We start from the raw sequence: 20,440 nt of genomic DNA on the forward strand, positions 1-20,440 counted from the left end.
TTTAGAACTATTTCAGCTAAAAGCTGCAGGAGGTATCAACAAGAGTTAAAATGTTATTGATGACTGGAATGTAGTCACAACAGATGAAGCAAGGAAAAACTGTAACAGATGCTTCAAGTCTGCTAGCTTTGGTCTAGATACCTCCAATAGCTTCAAATTCTAGAGAGTGTAGATAGAAATGTTTTGGCAACCCAAGGGGTTCAAGAAGACTCTGACAAGACAGGAAAAAAGTGCAAGCTACAGTTAGCAGTAATGAGAGAGTTAGGAAGACCAAGACGGTAGTAATGTGAAGAGAATGTCTGAACTATAACAAATCTGCCTGCGAGTGAATATCATTATAATCAGGGAGCGGTGGGGAGGTCAGTTTCGAATGCAATCTCAACTGTACAACTGAGGTGGCACATCACTGCGAGTGCTCCCGACAAAAAAGTGAAGATTGTGTTATTCTTTGAATAATATTACAAGACCTGGGTGAAGCATTCCACTGAATGTGTAAATGCAGAGCTTCAGGAATCACTCAACAGACTGGGACAATCACATATACATGTGATTGATTCATTACCCCTTGCATTATTGCACCACACAAGGCATGGTCTACAACCAGATGTTTGCAGTAATAGGTTACTTGCATGACTGATTTCCAGAAATGCATTCAGTGTAACCAGAAAACTCTCCAATTCCTGTGATTACCAATACAAGGTCTATTCAAAAAATTCCAGTAGATTCATAATTTCATACCAATGGTGCGTTGGAGCAAAATGTGGTTGGCATCACTGCATTTGCTTATGTTTAACGTGTAACTGTCAGAAGTTTCACTGTTGTACGTTCAATAGTTATTGCTCAGTGATGTACTGAGGAGAATGTTATGTCACACACACACACACACACAGTTTGCGAATTTTGAGATGGCAGAGTTAGAGGAGCAACATGTCTGTATTAAATTTCGCATGAAACTCAAGAAAATCTTTACAGAGACACACAAAATGATGCAGGAATCCCACAGTGATGAGTGCTTAGTGCTCAGTGTTACGAATGTTTAAAATTGTTTAAAAATGGCTGGATAGAAGTTAAAGATGACTCTTGTTCAGGACGCCCTTTGACGTCTGCTGATGATGCCCATTTCAGGAACATCAACGAAATTGCATGTGCCAATCAAAGACTGACTGTCCAAGAGATTGCAGAAGAATGTAACACTTCAGTAGAATTCTGTCATTAAATCCTGACACAGCATCTTGGGATGCACTGTGTTGGCACCAAGTTCATCCCACGGCTCATGAGTCAAGACCAGACATACCTTTGCCTCTTAATTTGTGAAGAGCTTTTGGATCATGCAAATGAGAATGAGATGTTTCTTAAGAAAATCATAACTGGTGTTGATATGTGGGTCTTTGGTTATGATGTTGAGACCAGGGTTCAATCTTCGCATTGGGTTGGGAAATGTTCTTCCAGACCAGAAAAAGCTCATCAGGTCAGATCAAATGTCAAAGGTATGCTGATAGTTTTCATTGACTCTGAAGGATTAGTTTGTCATGAATTCACACTACAGGGACAAACTGTTAACTGATGCTACTATTGGGACAGGGTTACAATGCCTGCGAGAAAACGTGATAAGAAAGTGGCCTGAAATGTGGCGAGACAATTCATGGCCCTTGCATCACGAAAATGTGCCCACACATTTATCGCTGTTGGTGCATGACTATTGCACAAAAAAAGAAATCACTGTGCTGCCTCATTCTCCGTACTCCCTGGACATGGCCCCTATGGGATTTTTTCTTGTTTTCAAAATTGAAAACCCCATTGAATGCATGAAGATTTGCAGTAATAGAAAAGACAATAAAAATTTGCAGGCAGGACTTAACATGATCCAGCAGGAGGTGTGCCAAGACTGATTCCGCAAGTGGAAACAGTGTTGAGAGCGGTGTATCAATTGTGGAGGAGAGTATTTTGAAGGAGACAATGTCCAATAAGTAAAAGGTAAGTGTAGAAAAATACTGTGGTCAAAGTTCTGGAATTTTTTGAATAGACCTTGTATTTGTGCTAAGACTTCTTTAGAGTAAATGATTCTGAAAGACATAGCTGCTGAATAACAATAGACACATTAGCAACAATAAATGGAGAAACAAAAACCAGTAACTTGGACAGTACCAAGTTTGCCAAACATTTGGGCTTTTCTGAAAAAACATAAGACATTTGTTAAAAGAGAGAGAGAGCTTAAATGAAGTACACCAAAGAATATAAACTTATTTCTGCAGGTTTGCTATGCACAACAGAAGATCATCTGGAAGTCACAGAATCTGAACAGATGCACTTAAATGGGTACAGTTTAGTATCACATTACTGTAGGCATAGTACAAGGAAAGTGGAAGTGGCTATATAAACCAAAAGTGAAACAAAGTCACAGGCCACAGACCTCAGTTAATACTGCATCCAACAACTGTTTGAGTGCTGAACTTCAGTAACATAATTCAGATTTTACAAGATAGAAGCTTTGGAAGTCTGTAGGCCACCAACAGGATATTTTTAAAAAAAAACCTAATTAAGCACTTACATGGATCACTAATAACACTTGGTAAAATATCTAAACATGATTGTATGTGGAGATTTCAATACGCTTTAGTCTGACCCTCACGGTAATATTCCTGATAAGAATATGATGAAATAGTGTGACAGTGATTGATACCTTATTCATAAATCCTTCTGAATTAATAAAACATGCATGTCAACCACAAAAAATGGTTTATCTGACCACAATGGATCAAATGGCACAAATGAAGCATCTCCATCAATCATGTTTAACTAATAAAGAATAAGTAAAATTTTGCAGCATTGTGAATGCTGACAGCTACACTATTCAGAGAAAATTTACAGGATGAAGAATGGGAGAAAGTTTACCAAGGACATGCTGTAGAGCAGAGAGTTAATTCTTTCTGTAAATATTCTTAAGCATTATAAATCCATATTGCAGATGACAGAGTTAAATCTTTCTGTACATATTCTTACAGTATCATAAATCCAGATACCCTTTACTATGGGTCATGGACATTTGCAGGGCAAGCTAACATCTGGGCCCAAAATATCTTAGCCAGGAGAGAAAGCTTTGTTTCATGCAGTGGATTAGTTCTAATGAACAGTTAAAAATTCATTACAAGCATTGCTCCAAACTTCTTCAGTGTGTCCTCAAAAGGCAAAAACCATATACTATGCATAAAAAATCCAGGAAAAGTTCAAAAATAATCTGGGGAAATTATTAAGCATGAAATGAATAAACTCAGCAAGGAAAAATCTTAATGAACTCCCAAATGAAAGTAGCAGCAAGATAGATTATATGAAATTCAAATCATTGACTAGTAAATTCAATGAATTCTTATTAACAATTGCTGGGAGCACAAGCAAAGTGGGTCCAATAAAATTACTTAAGCAGGCAATGCATACTGCACCACTGCACATCAGTTTAGCCATCTCATCTGTTATAGAGATTAGAAAAATCATTTGGTCACCAAAAGCTAGTGTCTCTTCTGGCTATGACAACATTTAGCTAAAATGCTGAAATCTTGCTTAGACTTGGTAGCACTACACTTGTGTTACCTTTGTAAACAGTCAATTTGTATTTCCTGAAAGACTGAAGTATTCAGTGATAACACCAATTTACAAAAGAGAAGATAAACAACTGACCTCTAATTATAGACCAGTCTCCCTCCTTCCTATATTTTCATTTATTTCCTTCAATAAAATAGCTTACAACAGTATACCTTTCTAAGAATAACCTTTTAACTGCAGCTCTGTTTGGCATCTTAATAGCTTTTCTTCTGAAAAGACAAACGCAACCACACAAACTGAATTTCAGTAACCATTTTCAGTGATCTTGACAAGGACTTTGACTTTGTACGTCATCAAATTCTGACAGGGAAACTAAAATGTTATGGCATTACAGCTCTTCCCTTGCACAGATAAAACCATATCCTAACTACAGAGAACAGAGAGTCACAATAAGAAATGATACGACAAGAATAAAATTAAATTCTGAGTGGGGAAATATTAAATACAGTGTGACACAAGAGTTTATGCATTGCTTGTTATGGTTTCTGGTCTACATAAATGATCTGTCTGGAACATGGAGAACTATTCAAAAACTGTAACATTTGCTGATGACAAATATATTGATACAGAGCCCAAACACACCCACAGTAGGCACGATCAGTGGAATAATGTAGCAGTCTTACAACCAGTTCACAGCTAACAGCTTAACCCTCAATGTTACAGAAATAAAAATTGAAGTGGCACAATTGTGTGGATATTAACAAATAAAGTTCAGTTCTGGCTGCTTTGCATTCAGAAATCTCTCTTCTGTGTTGACCTGCAGACTTAAGTGTCAGCATATTTTTAGCCATTTCTGTCCAATGGCACAACCTTCTGAGACATTCTGTTGAAATGTGCACTAGAAATATTGCTTAAAGTTGACAACCAAACATCTTGTAGAAGCCCTTCCAGCATCCAAGTGATCCTTGCACTCACATACCAGTATATACTTCCTCAGGTGAATCCATCAATTCACAATAACAAAACTAGGTGCAAAAGTAATTTGTGTACATTTCAGTGCAGAAATCTGAAACAAGTTACCAGGCAGGAAACTGAAAATATTCAAATACTTAAAAATTAAGTAAAACAACTTTAAGAATACTTAGGTTACGGAATGTAAATCCCATGTAACTCTAATATTTGTTTTAAATAGATCCTGAGGTTTAATTACTTCTTTTCATTTCCTTGTGTTAAACAGAAAATGTGTGGGCAGTAATTTTCACCACAGAAAGGAGCTATTGAATACTTCCAAAATTGTGTTTTTGAGAGACCAATATCAGAGTGGAAAAAATGTTTCAAGAACTGGTCCACACTCATGTAAAAAGTGTGAATTTAAAAGGTAAAGATTTCTGGAAAAAAATATTTTCCTCTCATTCTTTTGATTAAAAATTATGGTATGTAATATTCTATGAAATACTTTAGGTCTGGTGGTGGAGATGTGAAATTCCAGGACTATTACAAACAGACAAGCATGAAGTGGGTTTACTGAAAAGGAGCAACTTACGTGTCATATGAAATTTTTTTTTAATTTATTGGATATTTATGAATTTTGGTTAATTTAATGTGTGTAAATGCAGCCGTACAGGTTTTTTATTTTGAAGCAGAAGGTTGTATCCCTATCTGCCAGCACTTGTGACAATATGTTTTTGTGAACAGCAAAATAGTCTCTTCTGAGAAAGAACATTTGCTGTGAGGCCTTTAACAAATAACTAAAATAAGAGAGAGGAAGGTTAACACTTTACGAATAAAGAAGATCACTCACGGTTAGCAGAAGCATTATATAGTTGACAGGAAGACACAAAAACAAAAGAAAACTTGCTAGCTTTTGGAATAACTCCTTTCTGAAGCTACAGAAAAAAAACCACACACACACATCTGAGCCCCTACCTAGTGCTGGCTGGATACACAGGTTGCATAGACAAGCTTAAATGTTATAATATTTCAACCATACTCAGGGATATCTCCTATCTCTGATCACACGTTCATCAAAGATGAACTGAAAAATTTAGTGTCATCACACATAATCAACAGCAAAGTGGGTACTTTGCCTAATTATTTCAGGTTTATGTTGAACGTTAAAAAAAAAGCCAACAGAAAAGATTGAACATATCAATTTCAGATGGCAACAACATTTAAGAGTGCATTGTAGTGTACAGTTCTCAGTACAAGAGGCACTAGTTTGTCAATGACTAGCATAAGAAGACTGAGTAACAGACACTAATAAAATGAACATAACATCCAACAGTTTTTCTTGATTGTTTATTTACCACCAGATACGAACCTTGGTGATGGGATTTATTAAATAATTATTATAAAATAATTTCATTTATTTTGTATAGTTTGAACATTCCATGTTACTTTTCTTTGTCTTCTGTATTTCACGAATTATCTCCATCTGGGCATCCATTATGGCTTGGAGTATTCGATGTTTTGCTCTTGTCTTAATACAAATGTAATTGTCCATTTTTCGTAACTCTCCTGCCACAAATTTCCCCAGTGTGTCATCTTCAGTTGTTCGATCTAAATATGAACTAACTTTCTCCAACACTGACAATGTGGATAAGAGCAATGTATCATCATCATCATCTTTCTTTTGTCGCTTTGAAGGCTTTTCATAATGACGTTGTGTTTCTGCATACAAATGATGTGTTTCTGGTGGCTCTGGAGCATCTTGTGTCTCAGTGGTGACACACTCTGAGGGCATCACATCAATTTCAGTTTTCACTTCAACGATTTCTGTGGAAAACTCTGAGTGATTGTCCTGAAAATAAGCAAATACAAACACTTTGAAAGGTGAATACCAAACAAAACACATTATATTACATCATGTCAGGTAGACAATCTCTTGTAACAGTCCTCATCCAGGCTTTTCCACATAATATGTGTGCTAGTTGGCACAATAGTGAGCGAGTAAACATACTCAGGAGGAGCTGGTTTAAATACCATCTGGCCATTCCAATCCAGTTTTTCATTGTTCTGCGTAATTATCAAAAATTTACCATAAAGTTCCTTATAGAAGCCAAGACCACCTCCATTGTCCTTCTTCAACAAATCCAGTGTTCTAACTCTACTGTGCTGTTTGCTAATGAGACAATGCAATCCATTATCACTAATTATAATGATATTTAATACAATTATGGAAGTAAAAGTGCATTTTATTTTATGTAGTAAATACATTTAATTATGAATATAATAGAAGGAAACATTCCATGTGGGAAAAAATATATCTAAAAACAAAGATGATGTGACTTACCAAACGAAAGCGCTGGCATGTCGAAAGCACTGGTGTGCGTGTGTGCGAGTGTATACCCGTCCTTTTTTCCCCCTAAGGTAAGTCTTTCCGCTCCCGGGATTGGAATGACTCCTTACCCTCTCCCTTAAAACCCAAATCCTTTCGTCTTTCCCTCTCCTTCCCTCTTTCCTGACGAGGCAACCGTTGGTTGCGAAAGCTAGAATTTTGTGTGTATACATTTAATTATTATTGATATAAGGTGTTGTTTTCATAAAAGAAATTGCGAAACCAAGAAAAAAAGACTCTTCATTCTGAAAGAACTGAGCAGTTACTTTCACGAGCTGTTGCAAGAGAAAAGAGAAAACTACAAATGACAGTAAGCAATCGGTAACCATTAGATGAGGTAAAGACAAAATGATTACTTGGGTGAAGGGCATTAAGAGCCATGAAAATAAACAAGGATTCTGCATGGTCCTGGAGGGATTCAGATAGTTAAATATAGGTCTAAGTAAAATAAATACTAACTCAAATGTTTAAAGGCTACATGAAATGAAAAGGTGAGCTGCCTGAACAATGGAAACTGTTCTAGCCACACCTACATTCAAGAAAGAAAATATGAAAAAGTACAATTATGGACAAATCAGTGTTACTACTTAGTTGCATGTTCCATTGAGCATTTGAATGATTTTTTTTATCAAAATAATAAGGAATGAGTTAGTTTACAGTATATGTATACATGATTGAATATAACAGAGGGAAAGATTCCACGTGGGAAAAATATATCTAGAAACAAAGAAGATGTAACTTACCAACAGAAAGCGTTGGCATGTTGATAGACACACAAACAAACACAAACACATACACAAAATTCAAGCTTTCGCAACCAACGGTTGCTTTGTCAGGAAAGAGGGAAGAAGAGGGAAAGACGAAAGAATGTGGGTTTTAAGGGAGAGGGTAAGGAGTCATTCCAATCCTGGGAGCGGAAAGACTTACCTTAGGGGGAAAAAGGACAGGTTTACACTCGCACACACACACACACACACACACATATCCATCCGCACATATACAGACACAAGCAGACATTTGTAAAGGCAAATTTTTGTTGCTGCACATTGAACTCCTTTTTAAGTCACTGACAGCTCTTACAATGGGTAATAAAGGTCATTTTTCCCCTCTAGTGTTACAGGTATGTACATCTTGTTCTTCTCAAATTGTGACAGATTATTTATGACAAACTCTTTGCTTTTACAAATGTCTGCTTGTGTCTGTATATGAGCGGATGGATATGTGTGTGTGTGCGCGAGTCTATACCTGTCCTTTTTTTCCCCCTAAGGTAAGTCTTTCCGCTCTCGGAATTGGAATGACTCCTTACCCTCTCCCTTAAAACCCACATCCTTTCGTCTTTCCCTCTCCTTCCTTCTTTCCTGACAAAGCAACCGTTGGTTGCGAAAGCTTGAATTTTGTGTGTGTGTTTGTGTTTGTTTGTGTGTCTATCAACATGCCAACGCTTTCAGTTGGTAAGTTACATCATCTTTGTTTTTTGATTACATGATTGGTGTTAAATGAAGAAATTATTAATTTTAGTCCTACTCATGCAACTACACTTTTTTATTGGCTTCCAATTTTTAAGTAAAATTTCATCTGTGAGGTAGAAGGAGATGTGCAGGAGAAATGATTTTAAATTAGATGTAAAACCTACTTCACTACCTGTCAGACATTTTATGTTATTGGGCCAATGATCAAAATTTTTGTTGCTGCACATTGAACTCCTTTTTAAGTCACTGACAGCTCTTACAATGGGTAATAAAGGTCATTTCCCCTCTAGTGTTACAGGTATGTACATCTTGTTCTTCTCAAATTGTGACAGATTATTTATGACACATTTCACTAGCAAATATAGGTATTGTGACAGCACTGTTAAAATGCCTAGCTCTCTGAAGATGTAACTACATGACATCCACGGGTGAAAACCACTGCTCACTTTTGTGCAATCAATACTTTCTTTCTAAGTAATGACATACTGGTACCCAAGAAAGTTATTCCATATGACACTATTCAGAAGAAATATGCCAGGAGGCTGATAAGTTTGTTTCCAAGATTAGCCATTGTATGAAGAGTAAAGGTAGCTGAACTTAATTGTTTGAAAAGCTGAGTAATATGCTTCTTCCAGTTTTTATTTTCAACAATATGTACACCCAAAAATTTGGAGCATTCTAAACCATTTAATGACTCCTCCTCATGTAGTACATAAATTGTTGGTATGACTATTTGTTGTACAGAACTGAATGCAGTTTTTTTTTCAATATTTAGGGGAGTCCATTTTCAGAGAACCACTTAATAATTCTTTGGAAAATATCATTTAGCAACTGTTTTGTTGCTTTCTTTCTAATGAGATTTATTATAGCACTAGTATCATCTGCAAAAAGTACCAGTTTTGCTTGTTGAATGTTACATTGAAGGTCATTCACATATACCCTAAGGAACAGATGTGGATCCAACAAAATTGAACCCTGTGGAACTTCCTGATTCTCCCCCCCCCTGTCACTAAAATTTTCTACTTTTCTCACATTGTGTGAATTATTCAGCACAGTGTTTTGCATTCTGTTTGTGAAGCATGATTCAAACCAGGTGCACGTAAAGCCATCAGTTCTATAAAACTTGAGTTTTTCTAATAGAGTATCTTCATCTAAAGAATCGAACACCTTGGAAAGACCACAAAAAAACCAGCTCATGATATATTCTTATTTAAGGCTTGTGCTATTTCATGAGTCAATGTATAAATAACATTCTCAGTTGAGCAACCCTTCTGGAATCCAAGCATCACACATGTGCTTAATAAATTTTTCCACTTACATGTGTGATTTCTCTTGAGTTCATCACTTTTTTTGAATATTTTGGAAAAGGATGTCAGTAAGGAAACTGGACAGTAATTGTTTAAGTCTGCCTTGTCACTTAATAATTACATATTTTAAACAGTCTGGAAAAATTCCCTGTGCCAGTGATGCACTGCATGTATCATAAAGGACATTAATTATTAACTTGGAACAATTTTTCAGAATTCTGTCTGAAATTCGATGAACTCCACAAACACATTAATTTTTTGGGATTTTTATAAATGCATCAATTTCCATGAAGGATTTTGGTGTTACTTCTAGTTGCTCAAAGTTTTGTGGAACAACATTCTCTTGCTTCTTTGCTGTATCATTTAATCCTCTATTTGCTGCTACAGTTAGAAAATGATTGTTGAAAGTACTTGCAATTTGTAAAGCATCAGTCACAACATTGTCATTTAGTTTAACTGTTATGGACTTTTGTACACGGACTGGCTGTCCTGTTTCCTATTTGACAATGTGCCATATAGTTTTAATATTACTATCTGTACTATTTGTTTCTGTCAGAATATGCATACTTCTGGACATTTTGATGACTTTCCTCAAAATACTACAGCATTTTTTTTTTAGTAGGCAAGAAATGTCAGATCTTGACTTAATCTGGCCTTTATGCAAATTTCCTTTTTCCTCTTACATGAGATTTTAATTCCCTTTGTTGTCCAAGGGTTACTTTTTAATGGATCTTCTGCTATTTTTTTTAGGAATGCAACTTTCAAATATTGACACAAACTTACGATGGTATAAATTGAATTTGACATCAGTATCTCTTTCTACATATACCTCATTCCATAACTCCCCTCTTAGCTTACTCTTAAAACATTCTATCCGGGTCTCACTGCTCTGTGTGAACCTACCTCAGGGTTGTAAGGTGCATACTGTTGCTGCACACGTGTGGGAAAATTGACTACTGAAATTACACTGAAACACCCAAATAATAATTCTGGTTCATTTTTTCTGTGAATATCTGTTAAATAATCTACAGTGAGAGCTACACAAACTACTAACTGTTTCTTGTTGTCTGACAGGTAGTTTGGTAATGCCTCTATATTTCTCATAAACAGCTGAAAGTTTCCTAGCGGGGATCTGTAAATTGTTACAATTATCAGAGGAGAATTCTGCAATAACAATACTTCTAGGTCCTGATCAACACGAAAACTATTTTTTTCAATATTTTTGACTGTGTGTCCAACTTTTACGTATGTTCCATCTCCTCCTTTTTCCATGTTAACTCTACCAGAAAATGATGCAAGTCTGTAATCCCTGATATTTAACTTCTCCATCCCTTGTGGTTACATGAGTCAGAGAGATATGTAACACTTATCACTTAAGTGTTTTTCACATTTTCTATGCATAAAATAATTTTTCAACCCTCTTAATGTTCTAACGTTCCGAAGAAACAAATTAATTGTATTTTCCTCGTAACTGTTACATGTGTTACGGTCTGCTACTGCTCTAATTTATTTCAGTACTATCAGTCTGTAACCTGACTCTAACCTAAAAAATGTGCTTGTTTTATTACAGTAATTATAGGGATTTTGTCTTGTGCTCTTGTTGGCCATGCAGTGACAGGCTCCACACACTCTCCTTGTAATTAATATCTCATTCACAATACTACAGACATACAAAACCAGTCATCCACCTGTCTACCATGAACTACAGGTGTTAACTTGCACAAGAAGAAAATGCCTACACCATTTCCAGTTATGACATCTGAACAACCACTTGGGGGCTCTGTTCTGACAGCACCTTATTATCTATTTTGTACTGTGTGAAGGCCATTGCTTATGCTGTAGATTTTCATTAAGAAAATTCCATATTTTACTTACACTGCCACTGTCTGCAGTGTCCTCTGTACTTCTGGATTCCACTATCTGCAACTGAGGTCCATCTGAAAGCTGGAAAGTGTTTCACAGTTTCATTTTGAGCTTTATAAAATACCACTTTACCCAATGCAGAGTTATATGAGGAAGGATGGTTATTGTACTTACATTATAACAATCCATTAGGTCATAGGAGTGACTGGAATCCATGGATACTGCCTGGGGCTTATATGAAAACTGAAGGGAAAAATATAAACACATCAGTTACCTGAACATACCGCTGGAAATGAGATGTGCATAATTTTACAACAAATAACATTTAGTCTCAAGTTGCTCTCATCATGTTTTGATAATTTTACCTAGAATGTGACAAGTTACAACTGTTTGTTGGACCAGGACTCAAAACCCTTACACCCGTCTGTTGCAGTCAGTCCTTTAGTACTTGAGTCATCTTCATGAACAGGCTCACAGCTCTAACTTGACACTCCACTGTGAAAGAGCCACTATGGAACTGGAAAGGAACAGAGTGGAGGCAGGGACAGGCTGAACCTGTGAAGTGGACTCAAACAGAAAACCCTCTCCACAAAATGATGGGATCTGGGTCAGAGAACTAGTCCAACAGACATCTTTAATTTTCTACACACAAACAATAGTTAGACAAAAATACACAGTGTTAAATACAGAAAACCGTTCAGAATAATATCTTTAACTTTTTTGTCTTGTTGAGTTCAGCTGTGTGTAACATTACATTGGTACCTTTCACATTTGATCTAATTGCAACTGCATAAAATGATTTTTTTCCCTTTGTGCCACACATAATTTCACCTTCATTTTTGAAAGATGTCAGTAGTGTGAAGTTTGTAGATGCTGTTCTACATGTTTTCTTGTTCTGGTTCTAGAGCTGCTTTTCTGCTTACTGTCATTCAAATTTCATTAGCACAGCACAAAGAAATGAACACTCATTTACTTCATGTTATAAAATTTGTTTTATTCAGTTGTAATTAGGTGGACCTACTGTGAAAATCAACAACATAAGTAGAGAAATGATCAAAAATGAGAAACCATATAAATACATGTAAGAAGGTTAAAAATAAGTAAAACTGAGAACACATGAAGCAAAGAATCTTAAGGAAACAGCATGTGTAATAAATCACTTTGAATTATTATACCATGAACATCACTAATGGCTAAATATAAAACAATAAGAAACACACTTTTTCTCCAAACATCTTTCCATCACTTTTACTCACTAAGGTATGTAACATCATATTTTTGTTTCTTGCCTGGCAGTTATTTATTGTGAAATATGGGGGATATCTTATACATAGCCTAATATTATTTGAAATTTAAAATTTAGTACCTATCAGACAGCAGAATGTGATGACAAAAACTTCTGACCACAATAATCTCACATAAGAAGTTAGGGGTGTAGAACTCTGCAAAATACAAATCTTTGGCAAATACAGTAAAAAAAATAAATCTATCCATCACACTTGAAAGTTAAACTAGGTATTCACCATAATTAGGACACAGTAATACCCAATCTTTATTATTCACATTTTGCTTACGAGGATAGGGAGCTTGGTCACTGATAACTTTGTCATTGAGTGCCCCAAAACCACAAAGACACAGATAGGAAGCTATGATATTTCAAAGCAATCAGCAATTAAAATTTTGAGTATGTTACATACTCTCTACAAGGGTGGTCAGGACACCTCAAGAACTCTTGCTTTGTTGTCATAAAGAGACAAGAATGCAGTCATAATGTGGATAAATACTTCATTGTTGTTGTTGTGGTCTTCAGTCCTGAGACTGGTTTGATGCAGCTCTCCATGTTACTCTATCCTGTGCAAGCTTCTTCATCTCCCAGTACCTACTGCAACCTACATCCTTTTGAATCTGCTTAGTGTATTCATCTCTTGGTCTCCCTCTATCATTTTTACCCTCCACGCTGCCCTCCAATACTAAATTGGTGATCCCTTTATGCCTCAGAACATGTCCAACCAACCGATCCCTTCTTCTGGTCAAGTTGTGCCACAAAGTTCTCTTCCTGACACTTAAATCTATATTCGATGTTAACAAATTTCTCTTTTTCAGAAACACTTTCCTTGCCATTGCCAGTCTATATTTTATATCCTCTCTACTTCGACCATCATCAGTTATTTTGCTCCCCAAATAGCAAAACTCCTTTACCACTTTAAGTGTCTCATTTCCTAATCTAATTCCCTCAGCATCACCTTACTTAATTCGACTACATTCCATTATCCTTGTTTTGCTTTTGTTGATGTCCATCTTATATCCTCCTTTCAAGACACTATCCATTCTGTTCAACTGCTCTTCCAAGTCCTTTGCTGTCTCTGACAGAATTACAATGTCATCAGAAAACCTCAAAGTTTTTATTACTTCTCCATGGATTTTAATACCTACTCTGAATTTTTCTTTTGTTTCCTTCACTGCTTGCTCAATATAAAGATTGAATAGCATCAGGGAAAGGCTACAACCCTGTCTCACTCCCTTCCCAACCACTGCTTGCCTTTCATGTCCCTCGACTCTTATAACTGCCATCTGGTTTCTGTACAAATTGTAAATAGCCTTTCGCTACCTGTATTTTACCCCTGCCACCTTCAGAATTTGAAAGAGAGTATTCCAATCAATACTTCATTATGAAACTAAATAACAGGCACTAGTATAGCAAATTATCAACACCCATTCCTGCTCTTGCCACTAGGGATGGTATCTAAATCTGCTATTGTACCACAACCTGCTAACAATAGTTCCATCAGTCACCAACTTAGAATAGTTGGCATGACAGAGGAACACCATTGCCCTCAAACTTTACACTATTTCAGAAACATCAGTTTGGAAATAGAAGGAACACTCAAAAGATACTGAGAATAAACATGTTGTTTGAAAGCAATTTCATATCACTGGGGCAACAAATGTCTAAGAGTACGTTACGGGGAACAACGAAACACTATAGCACTAAAAAATGTGTGATCTGCTTCTGTAATAGACATTTCCTTCTCTTCTCCCATAATGATTGCAATATCAGCACATGCAGCAGAAAAAAATTGGTATATACAATACACAAGAAGCATTTTTTGTGTCCCATGTTAGCTCCGCTACTCTTCTACATATACTGTTGAACAGCAGTGCTAGAAGACAACACTGTGTGTGTGTGTGTGTGTGTGTGTGTGTTTTCATGGCTGAGAAAGCCTTTGAAATTTAAACAGTTTTCCAACTTTTGTAAGTACCTGTAGGATATAGGGAGGGGGGAGGGAGGGGCAAAGTGTGCCACCGCACAGAGCGGCAGGTTTTTGGGGGTGGCAAAATCTTAAATTTTAACGTGGTTCCAAAAGGTTGAATTAAACAAGACAATGAAAGTTTTGAATAAATGAAAAAGAGTGAAAATAAGCTGGTAATACTAATCATTCATTAATCTACTATCTTACTAGGAATTATCTATGATACTGTGAAACAAAGGACAAAAGATACTCTCTACTTGGTGCACACTTGGTGCGGCTTTCGAAATACCAAAGCTTGATAGTAATGTGAGGCCACATCAGTTTCTATTATGCGCCAACAAAACACTCGAAATCCACCTGCATGAGTATGAAAGCTCCTACAGAAGTGAAAAATTTTATAATAAAGATATAGAGATACATGTCAGCATATGTTGGCCAAGCAGTTCCTGTACAGGAAGCTTAAATACCTATAGCAGTATCACTGAGACAAACTCTTTGTAATAAATAAATAAGTAAATACTGAATAAAATATGCAATGTGTGTCACATGTCATAGTCTTTTGAAACCACAAATTGTGATTAAGCAGTGTTTACACATGGGCGGATGCATGGCATCCTTCCCCACCAATCCCTCTCATTTGTATCTGCCATTAATACTGAATGGTTATATACCTGCCCTAACATTGAAGTCAATGAGTACAACAAGATGGGAAAATAGGATGACTGTAGTCACCACTCTTTACCATAACATACGAGATGTCTATGATGCACAGATCATAACACACAAAGACAAAAATATGGACTGAATGGCAGTTTGTCAAACCTTATCCATGTTTTTACATTCATTATGTATGATATATTACCCCACATTAATGTTGTCAGCAAAAACACAAAAATGTTGCCACACACATCTCGAAAGCTATTGACTTACTTGAAAAGACAGCAGATTATTTCACAAATATACTGAGAGGATCTAAAAATTCCATGATAACCCACTATGTGATGAGGAATTGGCATCCGAACTATGTATAGAAAATCTGACCTTAGGTGGTAAAATACAAATACGAAACAGATGGAAGAAGAAACATTTCCAGTATGATGAACAAGATGAGAAAATTGAAGAATCAGAATTGCAGTACACAAAAATTACACTTAAAAGTAATGGATATGCTCCCAGTGAGAGATTTCAATTGCTGAAAAGTCACAGTAACCTTTGTATTTTTTTGTGGCTTTGTAAAATTAAATGTGTGTCACTTGACATTGTAACTGGCAAGTGTTGCATATTGTGACACAATATTTGCATTTTATCCCACAATATGGAAAAATTCTTTGGACCCATAAATAAATAAATAAATGAGAAACAGATCACACATGAGTAGCTCACATCAGTTCATTCTAATCATAAAATCAGATTAGCAGGCTACTGGATGCAAAGAAGTTTGAAGTAGGTGTACCGTAGGGCAGCATGTTTGGTCCCATTCTCGTCCTGTTTTATATAAATGACATTCAGACCTCAGAAATTGCAGCTAAGACCATGATGTTTGCAGATGACATTGTAACAGTGAACAATGTTAAGGAATCTCTGTCCACAACAACTGATCAACTCCTCAAGTCCTTGGTTGTGTTCATGGTTCACAGCTAATGTGCTGACCCTTCACGTGAAAAAAAATCTGTTCAGTTTGGAAAAAAAGAATTACAACCAAGTGCTCCAAGTGGTACTGGGCAGAAATGTGAGAGAAACGGTATAATGCACAAAATGTTTAGAAATGTAACTCAATCAAGACTTAAACTGGAAAGATCGTGTGCATGAACTCTTTGTGAGACTCAGTTCAATGTATTTTGCTCCAAAGCTTATTTCTAAAAACTGCTTCTCGGAAGGTGCTTGAAATGCTTATTTTGGTTACTTCCAGTCCCTTGTAGCTTATGGAAGTGTTTTCTGGGCAACACCAACAGTTGATTATATGAAATTTTTACATTACAGAAAAGGCCAGGGCCTACGCAAATCTTGTCACACAGCTCTACTAGGGCTTACTGCATACCTTTATTTAAAACGTTGTGTGCACTCCTTGTGTGTACACAAGTGTGTGTTGATGGTAAGAGCAAAAATTGGTGACTTGCAAACCAGTTGCAATTACCATAGTTGTAACACTTGCAACTGTGGGTCCCTCCATGCAGAATAAATACATGTGAGCACTTTGGTGTCACTATGTATAATGCACTGGCCACATACATAAAGGAGAAGGAAATGGTTTTTAGAGCAGAGTTAAAAACATTTCTTGCTGGGATGTGGTTCTACAATGTAAGTGAATATGTTAGCTTACAGGGATACCATGCCATATTTATGGTTGGGTATTTTTTAATTTGTTACCTGCTGTACCATTCATGCTGTGCCTGTCTTTGCAAAAGATTGTTTCTGCTGTAGGTTTTCTGTTTTCTCAGTTCCAAATGCAGTATAATACACCTCCCCGGAGATGGGATCTAGTGCAAGATTAGTTGTGATGGGTATAGAGTTTTGTTGGGATGGTAGCTCAGTATATTTGGTTGGGGGACTGGCCACCCTTTGTAATAATTTTTTTAAAAAAAAACTGATTGCAGTACCAACGATGGAATTTGAAAGATGTCATGCAGCATCTGCATAGAACCACTGATGAAACAATGACAAAGAAACAGATTGGGAAAGAAAAAAAAGAGCGGTAATGTGCCAGATTACAAATCCAAACTTCTCGGGCTTGATTCTCAGTCGATCATAGGATTTTCATCTGTTGCTTATGACTTACTTTCACCTCTGGCAATGTTTGTTCAAGAGAAAACTGCTGAGTTACACAGTGGTTTGGAATCAACATTTAACTGTTGGTTGCCCTACAGCTGGCTGGATAAGTCAGTTGAAAGGTCAGAAGAAGGCAATGACATACCACCCCCAACAAAACCACTCCTCATAAAGCACTGTGGCACTCAAAACAATCTTTGGCTTGATGACTGCTTCACTTCAGTGTTACATATGTTTTTATTTATTTTCAGAAGTGTAATATGACAAAGTATCATGTTGTAGTTATATTATTGTTTATCCTTCATTTGCATGTTGTAACATTTTCAGAACTAGGTATATGTAGCTCTCTTTCCTAATAAAGTACTGAACGAGGTGTGTAAACCAGTGAACACACTGAAATCGCATTTGGGATGAGTCGGCTTTGAGCACAGTCTGGCTATTCTAACTTGGAGTTTTCACGGTTTTCCCATGTTACTGCGGTGCCACTGAACAGGTCGTGGCCGACATCCTGCACCATTCTCGCCTAATCCCATTCTACTTAATGTTTTATGTATGTCTTTATTATTTATGTACCATATTGTATATATGATAGGTCCAATATTGTTGCAGTGAATGGACCAATGGCGAATAAATAAACAGGGACAAGCATAAAACAACGAAGGGAAGGCATATGGAGGGGTGAGGATGAGTGATGGGACTGACTACCCATTCATGAATGAGATTAACTGGGGATAGTATGCACAAGTTTTAGCAATATAATGATTAACTACTGGCATAAATCAAAGTAGAACAACAAATTTTAAAGATTTGTGGCTACAAGTGTGTAAGAATAACTGTGTTAGGTTGCAATAAAGCTCACAATGTATACTAACAGCAGACAAAAATACGAATACTCACAAATCTTTCGGGAATATTTGTGTGTGACGATCTGGGTACAATTCGGTTTTTCAGAAACTCCATCAGTGGAAACCACCACACAGTGGGTGAATAAACTACTCCGGTTTCCTTACCGGTTCGCATCTTCTTAAGTTCAGCGCCATAGTGCGACCGCAAGGTTGCAAATTTGCTTTTGCAGTCATTGGCTGTAACTCCAGGTAGCACCTCCCCAACCCTTTGTGCAACTTTTGCAAGTTTTTCCTTTCTATTGGCCTGAAATAATACAATTTGTTTATATGTACCGGTAACACTTCCTTCAATGTAAATTTATCAAGGACTTTTTTAATACCGATAACCAAATTACTTTTTGCCATTTTTAACAACAATTAAAAATAGTTAACAATTTACCTTCAAATGATATTGGGGGTGCCTGTGATCGAAGAGTGAGGGTTCGTCTTTGTATGCTTGAATGAGAAGCTGAATGGATTTTCTGTTCCATTCCATATCGATAAACACAGGAGCCCACACGTATTTATATCAGTTTAATAGAAAAAAATGACCTGCCAAATCATAAAACGTAATCACAAGGCGAATCAAGAGGATAACTCATTATTTGAGCGCCCAAAGGAATTCTATTTGAAACACATTCCACAACTGCGCGTTAACGCATACGCAGCTAATAAAAAAAGAAGCAAAATACCTATGCCTCGTCCTACATGCAAGAAATAAGCTATGTCATAACTATATCACTATGTGCCCCTCGGTTCATGTTTACACGAGTAACATCCATGCGTATATAGCTCACTTGTGGTAGGTGCACGTTGTAGAGTAGCGTGTAAATTATCCTCCCAACGACGTAACAAGTGGGTCAGTGACGTCAATGGTCAATTGATTGCGGTGAGTGTGCTGAAAACTGCGCATGCTCGGAAACGATAGAATTATGACATTGATGCTAACGGCGGACGGTGGCTTCGTTTGCTAACATCGGAAGTTGTCCTATTCTCGCCGCACTTATTCATGAGAAATTGATTTTGATATTTTGCGTCTTTTTAATGGTTATTTAGCTATCCAGACATAGTGCGATGGTTGCGTGGATTCTACCAAATAGCCTATAATTATAGACTATTTGGTACTACCCCACTACGAGATTACTGCACTTGGTTTTGCGTGGCCGTTATTGGAAACACACGGTAGCGTTACAATTATCATGTATAGCAGAGACTATGGCAGATGCATCGTACTATGAAAGATTTTAATACTGTTGTGCATATACTATCAAGTGTTTCAGCGTATCCTCGTAAAATATCACGATAAAAACTCAAAATAGGCCGACCGAAGCGCCCTCACTCCCACGTGCAATAATATTATGGTCGTCAAATTCCTAATTTATACTTTACCTACGCTTTACTTATGCTCAGTACTTTAGTCAGGTGGTAAACTTCGATGCCGTATATAACGATGGGCAACTCGAACGGTCATAGGTTTGTGTGTATTGAGTGATGAATCTATTGCTGCGATGTGCATCGCGAAAACAAGTTTAGTCTAACTAAAGCTCGAGCACAGACATCCCGGCAATCGTTCTTTCGTACTCTGTACGCGATTGGGTCGGGAAGAAACTATAACATGTTATACAGTGGTAAGTACCCTCGGCCATGCATTTCACAGCGATTTGCAGGGTTAAGATAGGCCAAATATCTGAAGGCATTGAGGTATTTGGGTTTTACTATGTCTGAACAAGGAAAAAGTTTACAGTGTGCACATCTAAGAACATAAATAGACGAAAAACCTTTTTTTTTTTAATCTACGTTGCTTTAATAATGAAAAAACTCTGCTGTTACAGGAGGAAGCAATTTGGATTTCATTTGGCGTCGAGAGAAAACAAGAAACAGTGAGGGAAAAAGGGATATATTTACTGGCTTCTAAAAATTGTAAGTTGTGTTTTTGTAAATATATTTTCTCAAGCAAATAAACGTTTTCAAACGTTAGGACGACATATAATTTTCCCTTTCTTTTAGTTCTCAGCAGTGTGGAAAG

General features: G+C 36.7%; 1 protein-coding gene across 4 annotated transcripts; it reads right to left on the reverse strand.

Annotated features, from left to right (window-relative positions):
- Positions 1–3,832: 3,832 nt before the first annotated feature.
- Positions 3,833–19,574, reverse strand: LOC126263081 (uncharacterized). 4 transcript variants are annotated; one of them, XM_049960073.1, is made up of 6 exons: positions 18,815–19,568; positions 18,428–18,679; positions 11,688–11,756; positions 11,526–11,594; positions 5,858–6,337; positions 3,833–4,603 (listed from the first exon to the last, which is right to left on the reverse strand). In XM_049960073.1, exons 1-5 carry the CDS (start codon positions 18,908–18,910, stop codon positions 5,903–5,905), a joined length of 921 nt encoding a protein of 306 aa, XP_049816030.1. In that variant the 5' UTR covers positions 18,911–19,568; the 3' UTR covers positions 3,833–4,603; positions 5,858–5,902. The 4 variants fall into 4 exon arrangements, with proteins under 4 accessions (XP_049816030.1, XP_049816032.1, XP_049816031.1 ...); XM_049960074.1 differs by lacking the exon at positions 3,833–4,603 and having other exon boundaries at positions 5,810–6,337; positions 18,815–18,966; positions 19,107–19,569; XM_049960075.1 differs by lacking the exon at positions 3,833–4,603 and having other exon boundaries at positions 5,807–6,337; positions 18,541–18,679; positions 18,815–19,574.
- Positions 19,575–20,440: the final 866 nt, after the last annotated feature.

Source organism: Schistocerca nitens, chromosome 6 (genome assembly GCF_023898315.1).
Source record: "Schistocerca nitens isolate TAMUIC-IGC-003100 chromosome 6, iqSchNite1.1, whole genome shotgun sequence".
NCBI lineage: Eukaryota > Metazoa > Arthropoda > Insecta > Orthoptera > Acrididae > Schistocerca > Schistocerca nitens.

Coding starts and splice junctions, on each gene's coding strand:
- LOC126263081 (XM_049960073.1), bottom strand. CDS start 18,910: ATGGAATGGAACAGAAAATCCATTCAGCTTCTCATTCAAGCATACAAA. Junction 18,680..18,814: donor ACCCCCAATATCATTTGAAG/GTAAATTGTTAA, acceptor GTATTATTTCAG/GCCAATAGAAAGGAAAAACT. Junction 11,757..18,427: donor CAAATATTCCCGAAAGATTT/GTGAGTATTCGT, acceptor TTTTCCCTTCAG/TTTTCATATAAGCCCCAGGC.